The 18,704-nt window shown below is 43.2% G+C and overlaps 1 protein-coding gene across 6 annotated transcripts in view; it reads left to right on the forward strand.

Annotated features, from left to right (window-relative positions):
• The window catches only part of SLC7A11 (solute carrier family 7 member 11), a 109,660-nt gene that overhangs the window by 42,510 nt on the left and 48,446 nt on the right, over nt 1-18,704 (forward strand). For 3 of the 6 annotated variants that reach the window (XM_052690199.1, XM_052690202.1, XM_052690201.1), the window contains 4 exons: nt 198-8,124; nt 10,089-10,308; nt 12,816-12,942; nt 16,600-16,715. In XM_052690199.1, the coding sequence (XP_052546159.1) occupies nt 10,116-10,308; nt 12,816-12,942; nt 16,600-16,715 (436 nt within the window). In that variant the 5' untranslated portion in view covers nt 198-8,124; nt 10,089-10,115. Of the gene's footprint in view, nt 1-197; nt 8,136-9,263; nt 10,309-12,815; nt 12,943-16,599; nt 16,716-18,704 lie in introns of those variants that run through there. The other 3 variants (XM_052690200.1, XR_008208444.1, XM_052690198.1) reach the window with 3 other exon arrangements.

An 18,704-nucleotide genomic window follows, 5' to 3' on the forward strand; every position in this document is an offset into this window, starting at 1 on the left:
CTGGATGTTTATTTTCAAGGAGAAAAACAAACCAATACATATTTATTTTTGTTCCTACGGTATTATTTTTACTTTCAGGCTATGTTTGCTGAACAAAATAGTTGCAGGTTTCGTTTTAACCTAATAAACTACCGTACTGTTACCCCTCATTATATATTTTGTGGCGCTGAGTTTCGAATCTGCTGCTTCAATTACAGAAACTGCCAACAGACGTGAAAATCCAGAAGACAGAGACTGAAGCGTTCCTGCCTTTTAGCTCTGGAATTACTTTTGCATACTCTGACAGTTTTCCCTTATAAACAAGGTTGGTGATAGCTACAGCTGCAGAATGCAAGTAAACTGATGCAAACTTTGCCAGAATTAAGAAGAGAGTGGTGTTTTTTTTTCAAATCAGAAGTTGGCAGAATTCCTGTTTTTCTGTCTTCACCTTCCTCCCTGCTCTCCCAGGTCTGTTACTAATTACCAAAAGTGGGGAAGAGGAAGTATATGCAAGGTCACACAAGAGGAAATACAAATGTGCAGGTGTTTTGCCCTGAGGAGTTGTAGCTTGCTTTCTGAGAATACGTAGTAGGATTTTGTGTAGTTTGAGTTTATTGTACTCAGAACAGGATAAGAGTTGATGTAAAAAGTTCTGCCCTTGGTGTACGTAAGGCTAGGAATTTTAGCTTTGGCCTTTAGCATAAGTGATTGAAAAGTGCATTTGTATTATTTGTTTAACTGACCAGAAAATGCACGAAGAGGATGACACATTGGGCTGTGTGGAATAGGAAGATTAATTCATTTTCAGGTTGAAAAAGATGGATTCACTTATGAGGAGATTAATAGAAGTTAATAGAGATGTTTTCTGTATACGTGTGTAGGTTAGGCTGTGGGGTAGGATAATCTCAACAGGTGAAATTAAAACAGAGCATGTAAAAAACTCTCCAACCCCTTGGAGAGACTCACCATTCACTGTGGCTGCACTGTGTTGGCGCATTGGTTCCCAAATACCTGGTTTCGTGTGTGTCGTGCAGAAGAACGGAGACTCGGAACTCATCCAGAAAAACTGGACTGGAGGAGATTAAAGGAGAGTTAGGAAGACAAATGGTTTCTCAGAGCATCATTTCTCATTTCCAGGTCTCTGACAGAGCAATTGTCAAGAGATTGGACTCCTATTTTGTCACTCTGTGTGTTCAGAATAACTTTTGTCTTGGGAAGTAATATTAGAAATATAAAGCCAAATGCATTCTGTTAAGTGAAATTATTTACTACTTTGACCTTTCGGTCCTTTGTGCTGGGGTTCACGAAGGTGTCCTCAATTCTTTACAGCTTACCCAGGCTGTCTGTACAAGGAGGACAGTCCATCAAAGCTACTCTTTTCCGGCATCAGGATCTGCTGGCAGTTGTTTGGTGTTTAGACTGTTAGTGCCTCTTCTGCTTTTTATGTGTTTTTTTGTTTGGTTATTTTTTTTGTGGTGATAAAGGAGCAGTGAAGCCTTTTCCATTTGAAAAAGGACCTGCTGAGCTTAGGGCACACCCCTCATTTGCCATTACCAGGAGAATGACCCCTGCCAGCCAGCTCCTCTAATTGTGTGCTCACAGCCCAGGCAAAAAATGCTCTGAGAATTTATGTTTTTTAAGAGTCGATATTGATAGTGAAGCGTATTAAAAAAAACCAAATTTTCTTTTATTAGTGAGTAAGGATGGTGCCTATAGAAGAATCACAGGGAAGATGAAACGGTGAAGGGTGTGGATAATTTATAATGGAGCTACAAGGACCTACATGCTATGTGTGTCAAGGTCTGAACCGAGGGCTTTGGTCCTGACTCACTGACTGTTCAGCCTGCCTGCTCAGTTGCCTCACATAATGAGACCACTGGATGGAGAGGAAGAAGTTTGGCACCTGTGGTTTGAGCTGGCATGGTTGAGTCTGCACTGGTGCAGATGTGGCAGCCTCCAGATGGGTTAAGAGATGGCTGGTATCCTGGTAATGGCTATTTCCTCACTGAGGTTTCTGTTTGACTGTGCGTTAGTGTGGACACACAAGTATCATATTTGGAAACAACTACATTATACACTTCACTAATGAGAGAGAAGCAGGAATATGTTTATTGGTACAATATAGATATAATGTAGTGATTTAACAGTGACTTCACAAGATTTGAGATGGCTGTATGCACTTGATTATAGATGTTAAGATTAAATACACACATACAGGAGACCTTCCCATTGAGTCATGATGTTCAAAGTGGAACCCCTTGCTTTCTAAAACCCTTGAACCACGGAGGGAAGGAGCCTAAGTGCAGCTGGATTCACTTGTAGTCCCAGGCTTTGTCAGTAGTTTATACCTAAGGAATTGTATGTGCACAATCAGTCTAAAATGATTTTGGCAAAGCTAGCAAAGCTTACAGTGAATCTAAGATATGATCTTAATGAAGCTAGCTAAACTTAAGAGAAACTATTAGTCACATTCACAAGATCTGCACTGGCAAGGCTTGTTGTCATCAAGGCGTAAGGGATCTCTGCATGACCTCAAGAGGCATCCCTACTTGATGTGAGACTCTGTCTTGCAGCCCCACTCAAGGAGCTCTTGGGCTGCTCACTATTTGTGGAGTAAGATAAACGGATTCACAGGCATGCTTTGCTTTTAGGTGCCTTAGCTGTTGAACCAGGTGTCTGCTATCAGTTCTTTCATCCTCCCACTTTGAGACCGATTTGTGGTTGTTAATCTGTTTTAGCGAGAGTGCTATCAGTACTGTTGCTCATTGTCTTCTTGAGCAAGGCTGGGCTGGAGGAGGAAGTTGGGAGAAAAAAGTCAGAGAGAGAACGCCTTCACAATGAGGCTGGCTTAGAGCTGGTTGGTCAAGTCCTCCTCAAATGAGCAATGCTGAAATAGCCTGAGGGGCAAGCAGGACAATAAAATGGCCCTGAGATAAGCTATTTGTTTGCTTGATACAGGTTTAATAAGCTATCTGCAGTCATGATGGATGCTGAGATCAAAGAATGAATGAGACTTTGTTCACAGAGATTTATTCTTTGCCCTGGGAAGGGGCATTGAAAAGTATGGAAAAATAAGAGAAATTTCTGAATAGCTCCTACTTCAGCTCAGAATTTATAGAGTGTACTTAAAGTGAGAGAAAAGGTGAGAAATGGAAAAAGGAAAATGAAAGTAAAGGAACAACAAATGGCAAAATACCCCAGGCATACCAAACTTGTTACTGTGATGCATGAGGATGTGTCTTGAAATGTATGTAGTTTTCAGAAAGCCAAATTGGGATGCTGTACTTTCCCTAGTTTCTCTGAAGGAATTTAATAAACTGAAGTTAGCTATTAGTAAATAATATGTTCAAATGATTATCTTGATCTCTCTGCTTAGACTGTCTTCCTGTCACATACATATTTATTCCAATTTTTTTAAATTAAGCGGGAAAAAGTCTGCATTATGTAACCAAGACAAAAAATTGATACAGGAGAAGGCCAGGCTTCCCCCAGCTTCCATAATACTTAAGTATTCATGTGATTTGCAGTATAGCATTGTTCAGTACCTTCTTCTAGTCTTACCTGGATGGACAACACCTCTGAAGAGTATATTGTGAATGTGGAAAAGAGGAACTCCACCTTCAAAGAAGCAGAAGCTGACCTCAGCACTAAGATGCTTTACCCTATTGAAATGTAGGAATAATATATGGAGCAGCACTAGTACAAACTGCTGAACTGCCTTGGCAGCCCTCCAAACGACTGCTCTTTCTGATGGAGTTTTTAATACTTCAAGAAGACATAGTGTGCACATTTAGATGCCAATAAAACAATTCCCTGTAGGATCCGTAGGCCACATTTCATTGCTAAATTATGATGCCAGTGTGAATGATTGACCACCAATCGCCAGTGAAGCATTTCTGCACACCCACGTTGAGTAGTGCTTTTGCTTTTCTCTGTTTAATCTCTCCTTTTGGTAAACTCTGACACTGCTTCAGCCCTTGGCTGTGAAGATTTTGTCCATCTCTAAATGCGCACGTTGTGCCATTGCTGCTGATGTTAAAGAAGTGCTAACTACCTGACAATTTATTGACTGGAGCCTGACCTTGTTGTGTTCATGAGCTGCAAGATGCTGTGGCCAGGACTTGGTTGGTCTCCAGACAAAAAGCTATATTAAATGAACCAGAGGAGAAATCCACAGATGCAATTCTGTTGCTGCATCTGGCAATCGAGAGAGGAATGAGAAGGGAACTAAAAATCCCATTACAATTATTCTTGGGTGCTTGGGTAAGAGTTTTCTGTTTCAGAAAAATCAAATAACTTTGAATCTATGCTCAGTGTAGTCTAAGTTGTATGCAACAGGAGGGGAATGAGCTCATTAAACTTGACAAGAGAGAAGGGCGACCTTCTTTTGGGGTGAGTTTAAGGAATTGGAGTACAGATTAGGAAAAGCGATCTGAAAGATTTCCCTGTGGAGTGGTCAATATAATGAAATTTTGCTCAAGTTTTTGAAAAACTCCCCTTTCCAATATTTTGTATAGATTATTTTAGTGGCAGGATTCAGTGGCTGAATTTCGTTGTCACACCTGTGATTTGGGATAGGTATCGTTAACTCATTAAAAGGATTTCATAGAAAATTTGACTCATCGTGGCAGAATGGGATTCACGTGAAGTACAGGACTTGGCCAAATAGAGGAGGAAGTTAAGTGTCCCAGCATCCTGTTTCTTGTGTGTGTAATACAGGATAAATTGTATGAACAAGGCAGTAAAAGCAAATAGGGATTAGTTAAGCGGCCAGCTCTCAGTATGATAATCTAAGCAACTGTTACCTGATTTCTTCACATGATAAGCTTTTTACCTAGTGTGAAGAATTCTCATCAAGAAAATGGAGAGATGAAGTAGGAAAGAAAACCCTTTCTGTGATAATTACCTGTCTTCATTTTTTAGCAAGCCTAATTTTTCAGAAGCGGCAATTAATTTTGTTGACACACTCAGGCTAAGTTAAGAAACATCAAGTAACATCTCGGCTTCCTGAAGTCAACAATAAACTTGCGTTTGTGCCAGGAATCTCTGCATTTTTGACAGAAATTTACCACAAAGCCTTGATTCTTGAAAGCCATGGGATATCTCAGCGTGTGCATCCAAAAGATGAGGAAGGATAACATAGAGACTCTGAAAATTGTTGTCCCATTCTGCTGACAAGAAATGCAAACATGAAAAAATTAAGAATAATATTTATGTACAGCTTTGCTTAGGCTATAATAGCATAGGTTACAAATATGAAAAGTGAGATGGTTTAAAGCACTATTCTTTATCCATATATGTAGGGCTTCAGTACAAATTGGCTTTTTTTCATTTGAAGTTCTCTTGCTTGGTACCAGGCATTAATGATTTTTGTCCATTTGAAAAAAAAAAATCATTAAAACATCCAACTGTTCAGTTGGAATTATCATGGGTGCAGCTGGAAATAAAGCTCTAGTAGTGAAACATACAGGATGGATTTCTGAAAAGCTTTGTTTTTTCTTTTCTGCCTGAAAACTGATAGGCAGGTATCAGCTAATTGAATCACAGAATCCTTCGAGCTGGGAGGGACCTTTAAAGGTCGTGTAGCCCAACTCCTCTGCAACGAACAGGGACACCTACAGCTGTATTAGGTTGCTCAGAGCCTGGTCCAGCCCTACCTTGGATGTCTCCAGGGATGGAACATCCACCACCTCTCTGGCCGACCTGTTACAGTGCCCCATCACCCCTATGGTAAAAACAAAACAAACAAACAAACAAAAAACAAAAAAAACAAACAAAAAAAACCCTTTCTTACATTCACATATGTCTTTTAGTGTTGAAACCATTTTCCCTTGCTCTATCACAGCAGACCCCTCTAAAGAGTCTGTCCCCTTCTTTCTTACAGCCCCCCTTTAGATACCAATAGACCACTATCAGATTCTCCCCTGAGCCTCCTCTTCTCCAGACTGAACAGCCTTGGAATTGGAGATTGAATCTTTGAAAGTATTTGCTTTCTAATCTGCTATCGTTGTCTGTAGGCTTCTTGGAAGCAGATTTCTATTTGCTGACTGCATAGGCATTTTGTTGGCAGTCTTTTACTGAAAATTCATGGAATAACATTTGAATTGCTTTTGTATTTCTTCTAGGTTTTCATTTGATTTTTAAAACCTATGAACTGGGTAACTATTTCATTGCTTCTCCTTTTCTTTTTTTTTTTTTTTCTTTCTTTCTTCTAAGCTATCTTTGTATCCAACACAAAGTGGAATGCAAAATAATTGAATAATTTGTGAGACTGACTGCAAAATAACATCCTCCAGCTTTCTCTGTAATTCCCTTTTTTAACTAAAACTCTAGCTTGAAGTAGAGAACGTACCATCCTCTTACAGATCCAGGTTTTCTTTATAATATTAAAACCCATCTTGATCTACTGGGATTTCTGTATATGATGATGCTTTCCTCACTTAATTCCCTGTAACAGCTGAGCATTTAAATTGCTTACAGGTATTTTTTTCCCAGAGTTAGTTAAAATATTTAACATTACAAAAGGAACCGAAAATCCCCAGTCACAAGTTTTTACTGCTAGATATTCTACATGAAACAAAGACTTGTAGGTATTTTGTCCTCCTTTGACATGTGAAAGCAGACTACCACTTTCCTACAGAGCTGCTTTCTGAGGCACATAAGCAGTTTGGATTATGCAGAGAAGACTCAGCCCAGTTTTCTAAACAACTTTTTCATGCCGTGCCACCCACACGGAGAAGTTTGGGGTTTTCATTGCCTCGCCATACTTCCTTTTATTCTATGTCTCCAGTGGCTGTGGCAGTATATGGCCTGGAGGCTTGACTTGTGACTCTTGAGATGCTTGATGCAGCGAGCTGATATGCAAATTCCTGGAAGGATTATCAAAACATTCTTGCTACATCTCGAAATCAAGGAGTTTATGTGGGCTTGAGAAGTTGAAACTCAGGTCCAGACTTGAATTTTAAGGTGTGTGTGTTGTGTCTGGTAGCTTTTCTCAGGGGAAATATCCACGCTGTAGCTTCTTCAGAGTCAAGGTTTAGTGGTGTCCAGAATCTGGCACAAGACCTGCTAGTCCCAACTGTACATCAAGGCTCTTCAGCCTGTGAAGCACTGTCCCAGGGCTGATGGTGCAGTTCAGAAGGAAGCCATCTCACTGTAATGATCTCTGTTATGTTTGAAAATGTTTGCTCAGGAGAAAATGTCTGGGGAGTGAGGGGGAAAAAAAAGCAAAGAGAAACAATAAAAAGCTGTGCACAGTGCTAGCTGCCATCAGGGAATGAAGGTTTATTTTCAGAGCATCATCTTTAGAAACACTGCTTCCAATAATTTCATCAGTCTAAAGAAAATTGTACCTTTTATCTTTTTGTTCTGTTTCCAGCAGGTTTTTATGGAAGAAGAGGGCTGTGCTGAGCATCAGGCAGTTAACGTTAAGCCCCGTGCCTTTGGAAGAGCTGTCTGAAAAAGACTGAGTGCTGTGCTGTGTTGTGCTGTGGTTGTCCAGGGATGGTACCACAGCCCATGGTGGGCTGCAGGTGATGAAAACGGGTTTGGAACACACGGTGTACTGTGGAGCAGCAGTGGGCATTCTCGGCAGAGGATTCTCATGACATTTCCAGAAAACCACAAGCCATCCCTTAGCACCAAATAAGTATTCTCTGTTCTGATAGTTTGAAGTAAACTTTGAATGTGGGAACTTGTTTGGCATTAATGGGTAGCGTAGAGAACTGCTGTACACTGCAGTGCTCACTGGGAAGGCTGCTAACAGCGTAATCGTGAGCAAGCTGCCAATAGTTCAGAAAAAGGGTTTTCTGCTTCTATCTCTCCTCGATTATTCACACTTTAGACAGTTTGGTGAGTTCTACATAGTCTCAAGCTTTCCGTGCCCACCATCCTCCCCGATAGAAGCAGTAAGCAGCCTTTTTCCTGTGTGGGGGAGTGTTACTAGCCATGTCCAAAGGGCAAATGTGGATTCAGAACATTTTTGCATTCTTTTGGCTAAGGATCACATGAAATTAGAAAGCCATTTGACTGCCTGGTGCTGCTACTGATGCAGATGGCTGGGTGGCGGGGAGCTGCCTGGGGATCAGCTGGGAGCCCACTGAGCTTTGATGTGATCCTGCAGCCATCTTCCTACTGAAACAGAGGGTAAGCATTAGGTAAGAATGACTGCATTACACTATTAGATGTTTCAAGATGTCATGTGTCTATTCTGTAAACAGCCTTTGGAAATGAGAATAAAGATCATCAGCCCACCCCAGTTCTGTGGTTAATGCTTTTTCCTGGTTCGATCTGGTTACTTACTTCAGGCATTAATAATCTTGTTGAGAGACTGTCTAACGAATGTATACCAAGGGAAAACAGTTCCGTGTAGTATGACACCTCCTCGTGGCTTCGTGTGTGACCAGAACTGGGGGAGTCAGCTCAGTTCGGACCCAGCAGTGCTGCGTGAGGAGCAGGCATGTCCCGAGGTCAGGTGCAAGCAGTGCTGGGGCAGGCAGGGCAGGATGTGTTCAGAAAACAGGCATTGCCAGTCTGCAGTCAAAAGCTCAAATGCTTTCTGTTTTTACCTGCGTGCATTTAAACCAGATAAGCTTTTAGCATGCCTTGTTTCACCTCGGTGCAAATTATTACAGGTGAGTGATAACTGAAAATGTGAGGCTTTAAAATCACTGTAATTTTACAGCTGCAGTGTTTTAGTACTTCAGCATCTCCTGTTTCCCGAATAAATGTGAAAGCACAGTTGTGCTCAGAGCTCAGCGCCTGTTTCTCACATGATAAAATGCTGCTTTACTGCTATCTTTCCCCACCCCAAGCCTAGGTCCCAATTAAACAGCAACCCCAGGAATCACTTCTTTGTGCACTGATCTGATCTGAAGCCGGGAGCAGCTGCAGAAGTTAAGCTGAGCAGGATTTTTCCCTTTGGCACATATTGCATGCCCCTTAATTAGCTGACAAGTGCTTGAAGGCTAGTGATTTTCACTCTGCTTGAGGAGAGAGTTCTTTTTAAGATTTTAATTTCTCAGGTTGGAATTTGAGGAATCGGGTGGTGGAACAGAAGTTTGCAGGGTCCAGCAATAATCTTTCTGCTCTGAGAGCCTTTGTGAGAGGGAACACTTGGATTGCAGAGTGGCTGGAGACCCCGTACTCCCTGCAGCTCTCCTCCTGCCAGAGCATGGCATCTGCAGACCTGGATGGTGTTTCTGAAGGGGAAATGTCACTGTTGAGTTGCTACCAACATCCCAGAAACACCGCCTATATGAAAATCACTGTACTGGGTAAATAACCTAGATTTTCACCAGTCTGATTTGGGTGTGTTGCCCGGCAACACAGGCTAACAGGGGTTTGTATGTGTTCTTTAGGTAGGTGTAGACAGTTCTCATAAGCTCACAGGTAGGCAGAGGCTGACCCACTGCAGCAAGACGAGGAGTTCAGCCCTGCGTGCTGAACTTTCACTAAGAGAACTGAGAGAAAAAGCAGCTGGATCAGACCCAGAGCTGACGTATCCTGTTTGATTTCTTTTCCCCTCGCGCTCCAGCACGCTTTGTGTTTCGGCAGGCTTTTGTTTCTGCATACAAGTTGCTCTAAAAAATTGGGGAGCGTGTCTGGGGGTGCCGGCGGCGATGTTCTGAGCTCGATGGGCTGGGTTTCCTGTGAAGGCTTTGTTCCTCCTACCACGCTCAGGTCGGTTGTGCAACATGCCCCTACGCTTTGAGAAGAAAAAAAAAAAAAGTGCTGAGTAATGCCAGAGGTTTCTCAAATGGCTGATGCAAACCTGGAGAATTTGCATCATCATTCAGCTGGAGTAACTTGGTACGACAAGAGCTTAAATACAGGTCCACGCGGAAGCTGAGCTGGTTCCCAACGATAGGGCAGTGCCCGTGGGCAGGGTGAGGGTGCAGGTGCTGCGAGCACTGGCAGGCAGCGGGGCAGAGCAGAGCTCTACCTGCACGTAGGAGCAACCCCGCCGATAAGAGGCGGCGGAGGAAGAGGCTGAGAGAGGGAAAAGCTTGTGAACTTTTTGGCTGCGCTCGCTGTCAGCACTCTGGTGACACGGTAGCATGGTGAGGAAAGCTGCCGTCGTGACGGTGTCTAATGGGAGCTACTTGCAGGGGCAGCCGAACGGCAGGTTGCCCTCCATGGACAGCAGGCAGCCTCAGGAGAAGGTGGTACTGAAGAAGAAAGTCACGCTGCTGAGGGGGATCTCCATCATCATTGGCACTATCATTGGAGCTGGCATCTTCATCTCACCCAAGGGGATCCTGAAGAACACGGGCAGCGTGGGCATGTCCTTGATGGTCTGGACAGCGTGCGGCATCCTCTCGCTTTTTGGTAAGTCTGCTCAATGCTTCCAATTGGTCTGGAGGGGCAGCCGGTGGATTATTCCTATTTTTTGTCTGATTTTCCATTGGATATCAAGGCTCAGCATGGAGCCCGAGGACCAATGGGGCCGCGGAAGGCTTTTGCTCTGCAACAAGCTGCGTGCAAGGCACAGCAGTCCACAGTCCCTGTCACCCGGCACGGTGTCAGCACAGGTTGTGAGTGCAGGTTGTTTCTCGTGGGTCCCTAAAGAAAAAAGCAAGTGCCCGCTTTCTCCCATTAGCTGTGCTGTATGTAATACGCTGTTTTTTTGGCTGTAAGAAGTAGCTCACAGCTTGTTTGTGAGGCCCCTGGCAGCTGGCGTGCGGGGCAAACTGTTGAGGCAGCTTTGCTTGGTTCCCTGGAGGCTCAGTCAAGGTCTCAGGGAATAACTCCCACCGGGTGTAATCTGTGTTGGTATGAGAGGGAGCAGAGCAGTAACACCAACAGCCCCTCTCCCCTGTCTCATGTTACTGCTTTTCACTTTATTCCCAGCTTGCAGTGTGCCTTGGAAAGTTCGGCTTGCGAGGATGAATGCAGCAGAAACAAATGCGTAAAATGAGTTTTATGGCTGGCTTGCCCATTGTGGCAGTTTTTACTAATTTTGCTGTGTTTCTTTTTAACAATATTACATTCTGAGGAATGCTGGGTGGTTTGTTCTGTACACAAAGCCCCATTCAGAGCGGAAAACCCCACCCTGGCTCCTGGGGGACAGAGGGTCCATTGACCTCCTTAATGAGTTAATCTCAAAGAAGCGGAGGAATAACATGAGCATTGGCTTTATTTAAAACAGAGACGACTTGTTTTCTGGCACGAGGTAGGGAGGACAAATAGGGGCTAACACGTGTCTGTCTAATAGGTGGAATGTGCAAATGCCACCCTGTGTAACTTGGCTCTGAGCTTAAAAGCAGCATTGAGCATTTGGAGGCTAAGTCCACCCAAGCCAAACAGATGTTTCAAGAAAGTTAGGACCTGTTCTGGTCAAATGTTAATTGTATTGGCACCATGTGCAACGAGTTTTGTTGTCCAAACTTTTAAGTCCTGCTTGTAGCAAAAATTCCCCTATAAAGAAACACCTCAGATACAATTCGTAACCCTGGCATAGGACCCTGGTCTTTAGGTGCAGTCAAAACAGAATTTGCTTAAGCATCTCCTATTTAGCTTTAACTTCAATAGTAGCAATTTTCTGACTGTGAAGTAAAGTCTGTGGAAAAAAATCAGGTGGCTTTTCCTTGGCGTTTTCCAGATCTCAACATTCAGAGATCTGTCTCATTTGGTCCAGTAAAAGATATTATCTCTTCCCTCTAAATGGACCTGCTACAGTTGTTATTTCATAATATTTTTGTCATTAATGTTTCTCATTTCCTACGAGACTTAAGGTCTCATACAAAGATCACCTAGGCTCTTGCTGAGGCTGTCTGTGCACTATGCATCAAACCATGGTTTGATTTTCTTCCAAATCACTCCAGAGCAGGTTGGCAAGAGAAAGCCCGTGAATATATTTTTTTAATGTGGCTGTAAGAATTCCTTTAAGTACCTTTCTGGGAAAGCTAAAGATGATTGGATAAAAGCTGTCATGTTTTTGCAAATCCCCAAACAAAGCAAAAGGAGGATGTAATGTGCTCTAAAGTCTTACGGCTTCTTTGGGCTTGGTGTCGGGCGGTTTGAAAACTGTAGTTTTCACCTTAACATGAAGCAACATAAAAGCAGGTAGGGAAAAGGCTTTGCATATGTTGCAGATCTGTGTAATGTTTTGTGTAATGCAGTGCTTACAAACTGGTTTACTTGTGGCTCCTCCAAAAAGGGCTGCCTGCATTGAGCAGACCCAGTGCCCTCGTTGCCCATGGAATGAAGAATCCACAGGCTGTAAGGCTGAATGAGGACCAGCAATCACGCATGGTCACAGTGTGCTGTTACAGCTCTGTAATGTCAGCATCATGCTGACAGCAGCCTTGAGCATCTCCTCAGGGAGCTGTTCTTTGCTGAGAAATCCAGTGCTGATAGAACTAAGCCATTCCCTGAGTTTGGTGTGCAAGACTTCAGTGGTACCAGTGAGGAAAATCCTCCATCCACAGATGCTTCCAAACATGAGCCAGTTGCTTGCTCTTCCTGTGGCTGAGGAGGGAGGGGAATGCCATATTCAGGCTTTCCTCCAAGGATGAGGCAGGTTGGATGGCGCCGGGCAATATTTGCTCACAACTATGTGTCAGAAGGCTTTGCACTGTTGGCATGATGCAGCACTTTGTGCCACACCAGTGTGGATGAGTAAGAAGCACCTTGCTTGTAAACACTTCGTGCCATGGCTTACACAAGTCCACCAGAATGACATGGAACTTCTAAGCCTCTTGAAAAAAGAATATGGAGGATTAGAATGTATCAGAAGTTGTTGTGTTACCATAGCAGCTCGGTTGTTCACCTCACAGATGCTTGGAAAGTTGTTTCTGGATGTCTCTTGTGATGCTTCAGTTTCACTCTCACAGGTGCCCTCTGCTATGCTGAACTGGGAACATGCATTAAGAAATCTGGTGGTCACTACACGTATATCCTGGAGGCCTTTGGCCCACTGCCTGCTTTTGTGAGAGTCTGGGTGGAACTGCTCGTTATTCGGTAAGTTGGTTGCTTCTCTTTTGGCACAACGCTTCTCAGTCATGATGAAAACTCTCCACTATGTGAAGCACAAAAGAAATCAAAGATATCTTGATCTATTAGCTAAGTTTTTTAGTGTGGCTGCTCCAGACAATTTAACAATGCTATTTTGCTTCTCACCTTTGAAACATTCAAAAAGACATATGTGTATGTATGGACGAAAAAGAGATTCTACAAAAGCTGTCTGTCACACAAATTCAGTGACTTATTTTGATTTTGCTAAGCTTACTACATTCGTTGATGTTAATACCCACGCCTACATGAAGTATAGTGGGAGAGGAATGTCACCTTTACATTTTCTAAGCTGAGGTGCTGGTTTTTGGAGCAGTCTCTGTTGTCTGTAGATACAGAAATAACACCTGGCACAGCTGTCACCCAGAAGATTTGAGATCTGGGTGCACTGTGTCTTATCTAGATGTCAATGCTGGTCCCCGTCTTTTGTTATCATGGTGTGTTGGAGAAGAAAGTTGGCCAAATAGTGCAACATTGAGTCCTTATGTATCTGAAATGCCCGAAGTACTGATGTGGTGGCATGCTTGTGTTGATACAGCCCTTGACATTGTATAGGGAAATTACAACAAGAAGATGCAGAATGACTAGATTGTTGCAAATAAATTTGCATAATGTAAACTGATCTTTTTGTTGAACTAAAATGTGGCCTGTTTGGGAAAAAATATATATATATTATTTTACAGTATTACTGGAACTGGAGGGCTCGTTGCTTATAGAACAGGGCAGTTCATTTGTGTGACATAAACTCAGGAATGCTGCGTTCCTGCCCTAGGCCAATCAGCACTTCTTTGCCTTCTCTTCTGATACGAGCAAATGAGTCACCGATGCACAAGCCTCATCACAAATCGCAGCTATGTTTACATAATATTGACGAGTTCTAGCACAGACTGTTGAGTTTAAAATCACTAACAGTGCTGAGTCATTATGAAGCTGTAAATCCTTATCTAATTTCTAGAGGAAATGATTGTGTGTGTCAGATGGCCCCTTGCATCCTACTGACTCATACGTAACCTTTGAATAAACTCCATCGAATGTGACAAAAGAGTGGATCCCTTAATCTTATTAAATGCTTTCTGAAAAGAAAGCCAGCAAGAGGAAGCGGAGTTAGGGTTTTCATTGAGGGAGGCAGTGGTGTGAACGTAGTTATACCCTTACACAATCATGAAAGGAGAGTCATGTGAGAAATCTCCTTGTTAACCTGCACCCTAGTAGGCGAGGGGATGCTTTTCCTAGGATGAGAGTACCCACAAGAAACCAGACCTTGTCAGTTCCTCTCCTCGATTATTGTTTTCATTTCTTTTGTACACACGACGGCGTCCCAGGAGTGCCATCAAAATACTCTTAGTCATTGCACTCTGCCCCACACCCAGTAAATAATCACGTTGCATGGGAAAGAACATCAGTGGGTCCTTTAATCATCCAAACGAAGAGGCAGCGAGGGAGATGGACTTGTTGTAACTTGTGTTCAGAGCTGCACTGCCAAAACTCTGGGCACAGTTTTAGGGCTGACTCTGGCATGGCAAACTAGTTGGCTACAGCTACCAAAGGGGCTGAGCCTTGGTGCATAGCGGTGTTATTGTCAGGGGGCCGAGCTGCACGCATACTTCTCACTTCAGCCTTTTTTTCCTCTGAATGGTTGCGGGATTTTCGTGCCCACAACCAAAATAAACATTTTCTGTTCTCATATATACTTACAGCCACTATTTTATGGTCTAAGACACACGTAGCTGTGTCCACATACTGAGTAAACCATGCTAGCATAGCCTGTAGAAGCGCCCCATGCTCCTCATCCAATACAGGTGGGAGCACCTTTTCTCTCAGGAGTCAGGTGCACTATATACTAAGAAAAAAAACAAACAAGAAGAAAAAAACGACAGGTTCTCAAACAAGTGAGGGTGAGTGAATGAGTTGTCTGCAGCACTTGGATCTGGTGATTGCCCACAGGTTGGGTAAAAGCATGCTGCTGAAGAGGTGACTCATGTGCCTGCAGCGTGTGCTGCCAGCCCTCTGCCTGCCCCTGCCCACTGGCTTTCTTCTTCAGGTTTTTTCTTTTCTCTTTGCCCTTAAATGAAAGCTGCTGATTTGCTTTGTGTGCATTTGTGAGCGCACAGCTGTTAGGAGCCTGCTGATCCTTATGATTGCAGTCAAAAGGAAAATGCCCCATTCCCTCAGCCTTGGCCTCAACTGGCTAAGTGCACTGCCAGCAGCATCTCTCCAGTTTAAGAAGCCAGGAGACTTAGCTATTTATTAAAGATATAACCTTAACAAGCTTTGTTTTTAGAAGTGAATGGTGTGGAGCTAGATTTTCCTTAAAACAAGAGGGAAAAATCCAGGTTCTGGAGGAAGGACCTGAGGCTGAGGAGGCAAGCCAGGGAAAACTTCAGAGATCTGCTCTTCTGCCTGATCCAGGCCACTTCAAACTGGGCAGATAGAGAACATGAGGGCTGGAGGCCGGTGAGCTGCCTATGTCAGTTAGATAGGTAAAGGCAGCAAATGGATGGGTAGAACAAGTGCCCAGGCTATTGTCTGCCTTCACTTGATGTGGAAAGTTTCTTAGGAGGATGCTTCAGGTCTTTGCTCCCAGCGGTTTTGTCCAAAGCAGTGTGTGGTGCTTTGGTTGGTTTGTGGCTCTTTTTGGTTTAAAGGTAAAACTCTCTGGTGGGAAATCCAATTTAGGATTCAGTGAACAATAACAACTTCTCTGCAGTATTTTCACACAGTTCTTAGCAACTGTGTTTTAGTTAAAATTCAACTGGGAGAGGTATATTCTGCACTGAAGGCATTGTTTTATTAAATGCTGTAGATTTTTCATAACAAATTTGCAGGGACTCTTGTTTCACTCAAAAATCCCTCGAGGCCCCTTGTCTCCTTGCTGCGTGTAGCAGTATGATGGAGATCAGATCCTGTGATCTGTCCAGTAGAAGGTAACATGTGAAGGCTTGTGGCAAATACTTAGCTGGTCTCAAGGAGAAAGGCTGTAGGGATGTCATTTCAGATTGGGAAATGCAACAGGCTCGCCTGCCTTTCATTAATGTTCCTCTGTCGCACGAAAGGGGCTTTCCGTGCTTTGAGGATTTTCCCTGCCACAGTGCTGGGAAGTTGTTTGTCAATAAAATTAACATGCATTTTAAGCAGTGTTTGCATTTTAGGAGATGCCATTTTCGTTCATCTTTTATGTTGTTTCAGACTTCAGTAACAGACTCGGTTTAATTTTGTGATTCCTATTTCAGTAAAGCAGAGTTCTCATCCTCATTGAAACTAATATGTTTGTCTATGAGGGGTGAGATGTATCTCACCACCACAGTTCAGTCTTCAACAACTTTTAAACTTTTAATTTGCCTATACAAATTAAATCTGGCCATGTTCACTGCGAGCATGGGAATGAATATTTGCACTGATGCATCTCCTTTCTTTGTATGGCTGCTTCACACTGGTTATCTGTTATGCTCAGAAATCATGGCCCGTGGTGCCATAGTTGCCAGCAGGCACCAAACCTTGTGGTTCTGTTATAATAATGCTACAGTGTGATCCCAGGTGAGTATTGTTTACATGCTATTGCAGATCAATTTTGTGATTTCTTTTTCCTATTCTTACTTTTTGCTCTAGCCCTGCTGCCACAGCAGTGATATCTTTGGCATTTGGACGCTACATTTTGGAACCTTTCTTTATGCAGTGCGAAATCCCAGAACTTGCGATTAAACTTATTACAGCTGTTGGCATCAGTAAGTATCTGATTTTAGTTGTCAGAAAGAGTAAAAATAATGTAAATTAAAAAAAAGTTAATCAGACACTGAAAAGGTAGATGTTTGCTGTGAATTGTTGCAGAGTGAGTGTGCATCCAGTGCCAAGGGCATCGGTGTGATTTTTTTGCCTGTGTGTGTTTCTGTAATAGTAAACAAAACAAAACAGAAAAGAAGAGCAGATTTTATTAATGGCAGAAAAAGATGTATTGCTAAGCCTGATTATGTTGCCACTTGAATTAATGGCAGAACTCTTATTACTTTTGTGGAAGCAATTTCAGTCCCTGGGAGATGACGAGCCAGTGCCAGAGATACAGAAGAATGATTACTTGATTTTAAGTGCATTGCTCTACCTTGGCAAGCACTTGCCAAGTATGATGCCATGAAGAGATGTAACGCTCCTGACTGGAGCACAGACAACATGAGATCATCATTCTTAGTCCCCCACTGTCCTGTGCAGTGATAAAACTTACTGAGGCACTCGCAGCTTGGGAAGCAGGCGCCCAAATGACTTGGGGAGCAGGGTGAGCGGTTGGCTCGAAATGCTCATTTATTATGAGTAGCTTCTTCTCCTCTTTCCAACTTTACAATTAGTGTAAAGGGGTTGTTTGGGGACCCCGAGAAGTAAAACATGCTGATGGCAGGAGGGAGGCTAGCCCTGGGCTCCTTGGTGTGCCTGGAGAGCGTGTGAAGCTGTGTGAAATGGAAGGCACGGTCCTGGTGCGAATGAGAGTTAGAGACATGCAGCAGGAGAGGTTTGTTTCCAGTTTTGTGCAGTGATCGTGGATGATGCTCGCTCTCTCTCTCTCTCTCTCACACACACACACACACACACACACACACTCAGCTGTGCTGGGAGGAGCGTGCAGGGCAGATCGGAGTAATTAGTAACAGATTGTTCCTTTCAGTTCGGCCAGTGCACATATCAGAAATAAAAGAGCTGGAAAAAAGGAATTAAGACATGCAAAATGATCAAAGGCATGCAGGGGACCACTTTAATTTTGCACAATAATAGGTTCAGATGACTTTTTCTTTCTTTGGGGAAGAGAGTTCAATTGACATGGAAATTTTCGGTCTCCAGGTTACTGGGGCTTTTTGTAGGAGCTCTCTTGATAAGAGCTCTCTTCTGCCAGGAGTGTTAAAAAATCAGTGTGTGACTGCATTTCTTTCTGACTTAATTATGCACAAACTATAGGTTTCATAGGAATAATTGAATTAAGGCTTGAATTTCGAGGTCAATGACTTTTTATGGCTACATCTGTCTAAAATATTTCAGTGAAAGATAAGGATGAAACAGATGTTCAGTAACTTCAAGGTCACTGAGACAGAAGGAATGTTAAGTGAGGAGTCCATTAAAAGTGTTTTGTTAAGTGCATTGCGATTCAAGCACAATAAGCGAACAATTTGAAATAGATTTTTATTGCTTTTAATTTAATTGAAAATCTGTGTGATAAACCGAGGCTACACGAAGTAATTAAACAAAGAAGTAATATTGCTGGGTGGGGGGGGGGGGGGGGGGGAGGGGGGTTGGATATACGCTGGAGTAATTACACCCTGAAGGGAGATGGGAGTTCACAGCAGCCTGTTCCTATGGTGACCGAGGGTCTGTGCAGAGCAGGTAGGATGTGCTGCTGTCTCACTGAAGCGAGAGATTCTGGTAGAAAGTTTGTGATTGTGATTGGGACGGTGCTGAGAAAAGCGGGGGCCTGTCAGACTGAGGCTGCGTTGTAATTCTTCGCACTGTGCTGCGTAGTGGATTTTCATTTGTGGCAGTTTTTTGATCCGGTGCTGCACTCTGGGCTAAGCTGTCTGAGAACATACAGCTGTTATTCTTGCGCTGTGAGAATTAGCTGGTGTGGTGACTGTGATGAATGTTCTGTGTTGTGCTGGTAGGCAGAGTGATAGGTGAGATTAAGATGTTGAGCTGCACAGACACATTGGAGCCCTGAAGATCTTATAATCCAATTTAAC

Source organism: Tympanuchus pallidicinctus, unplaced genomic scaffold, assembly GCF_026119805.1.
Source record: "Tympanuchus pallidicinctus isolate F22 unplaced genomic scaffold, pur_lepc_1.0 scaffold26, whole genome shotgun sequence".
NCBI lineage: Eukaryota > Metazoa > Chordata > Aves > Galliformes > Phasianidae > Tympanuchus > Tympanuchus pallidicinctus.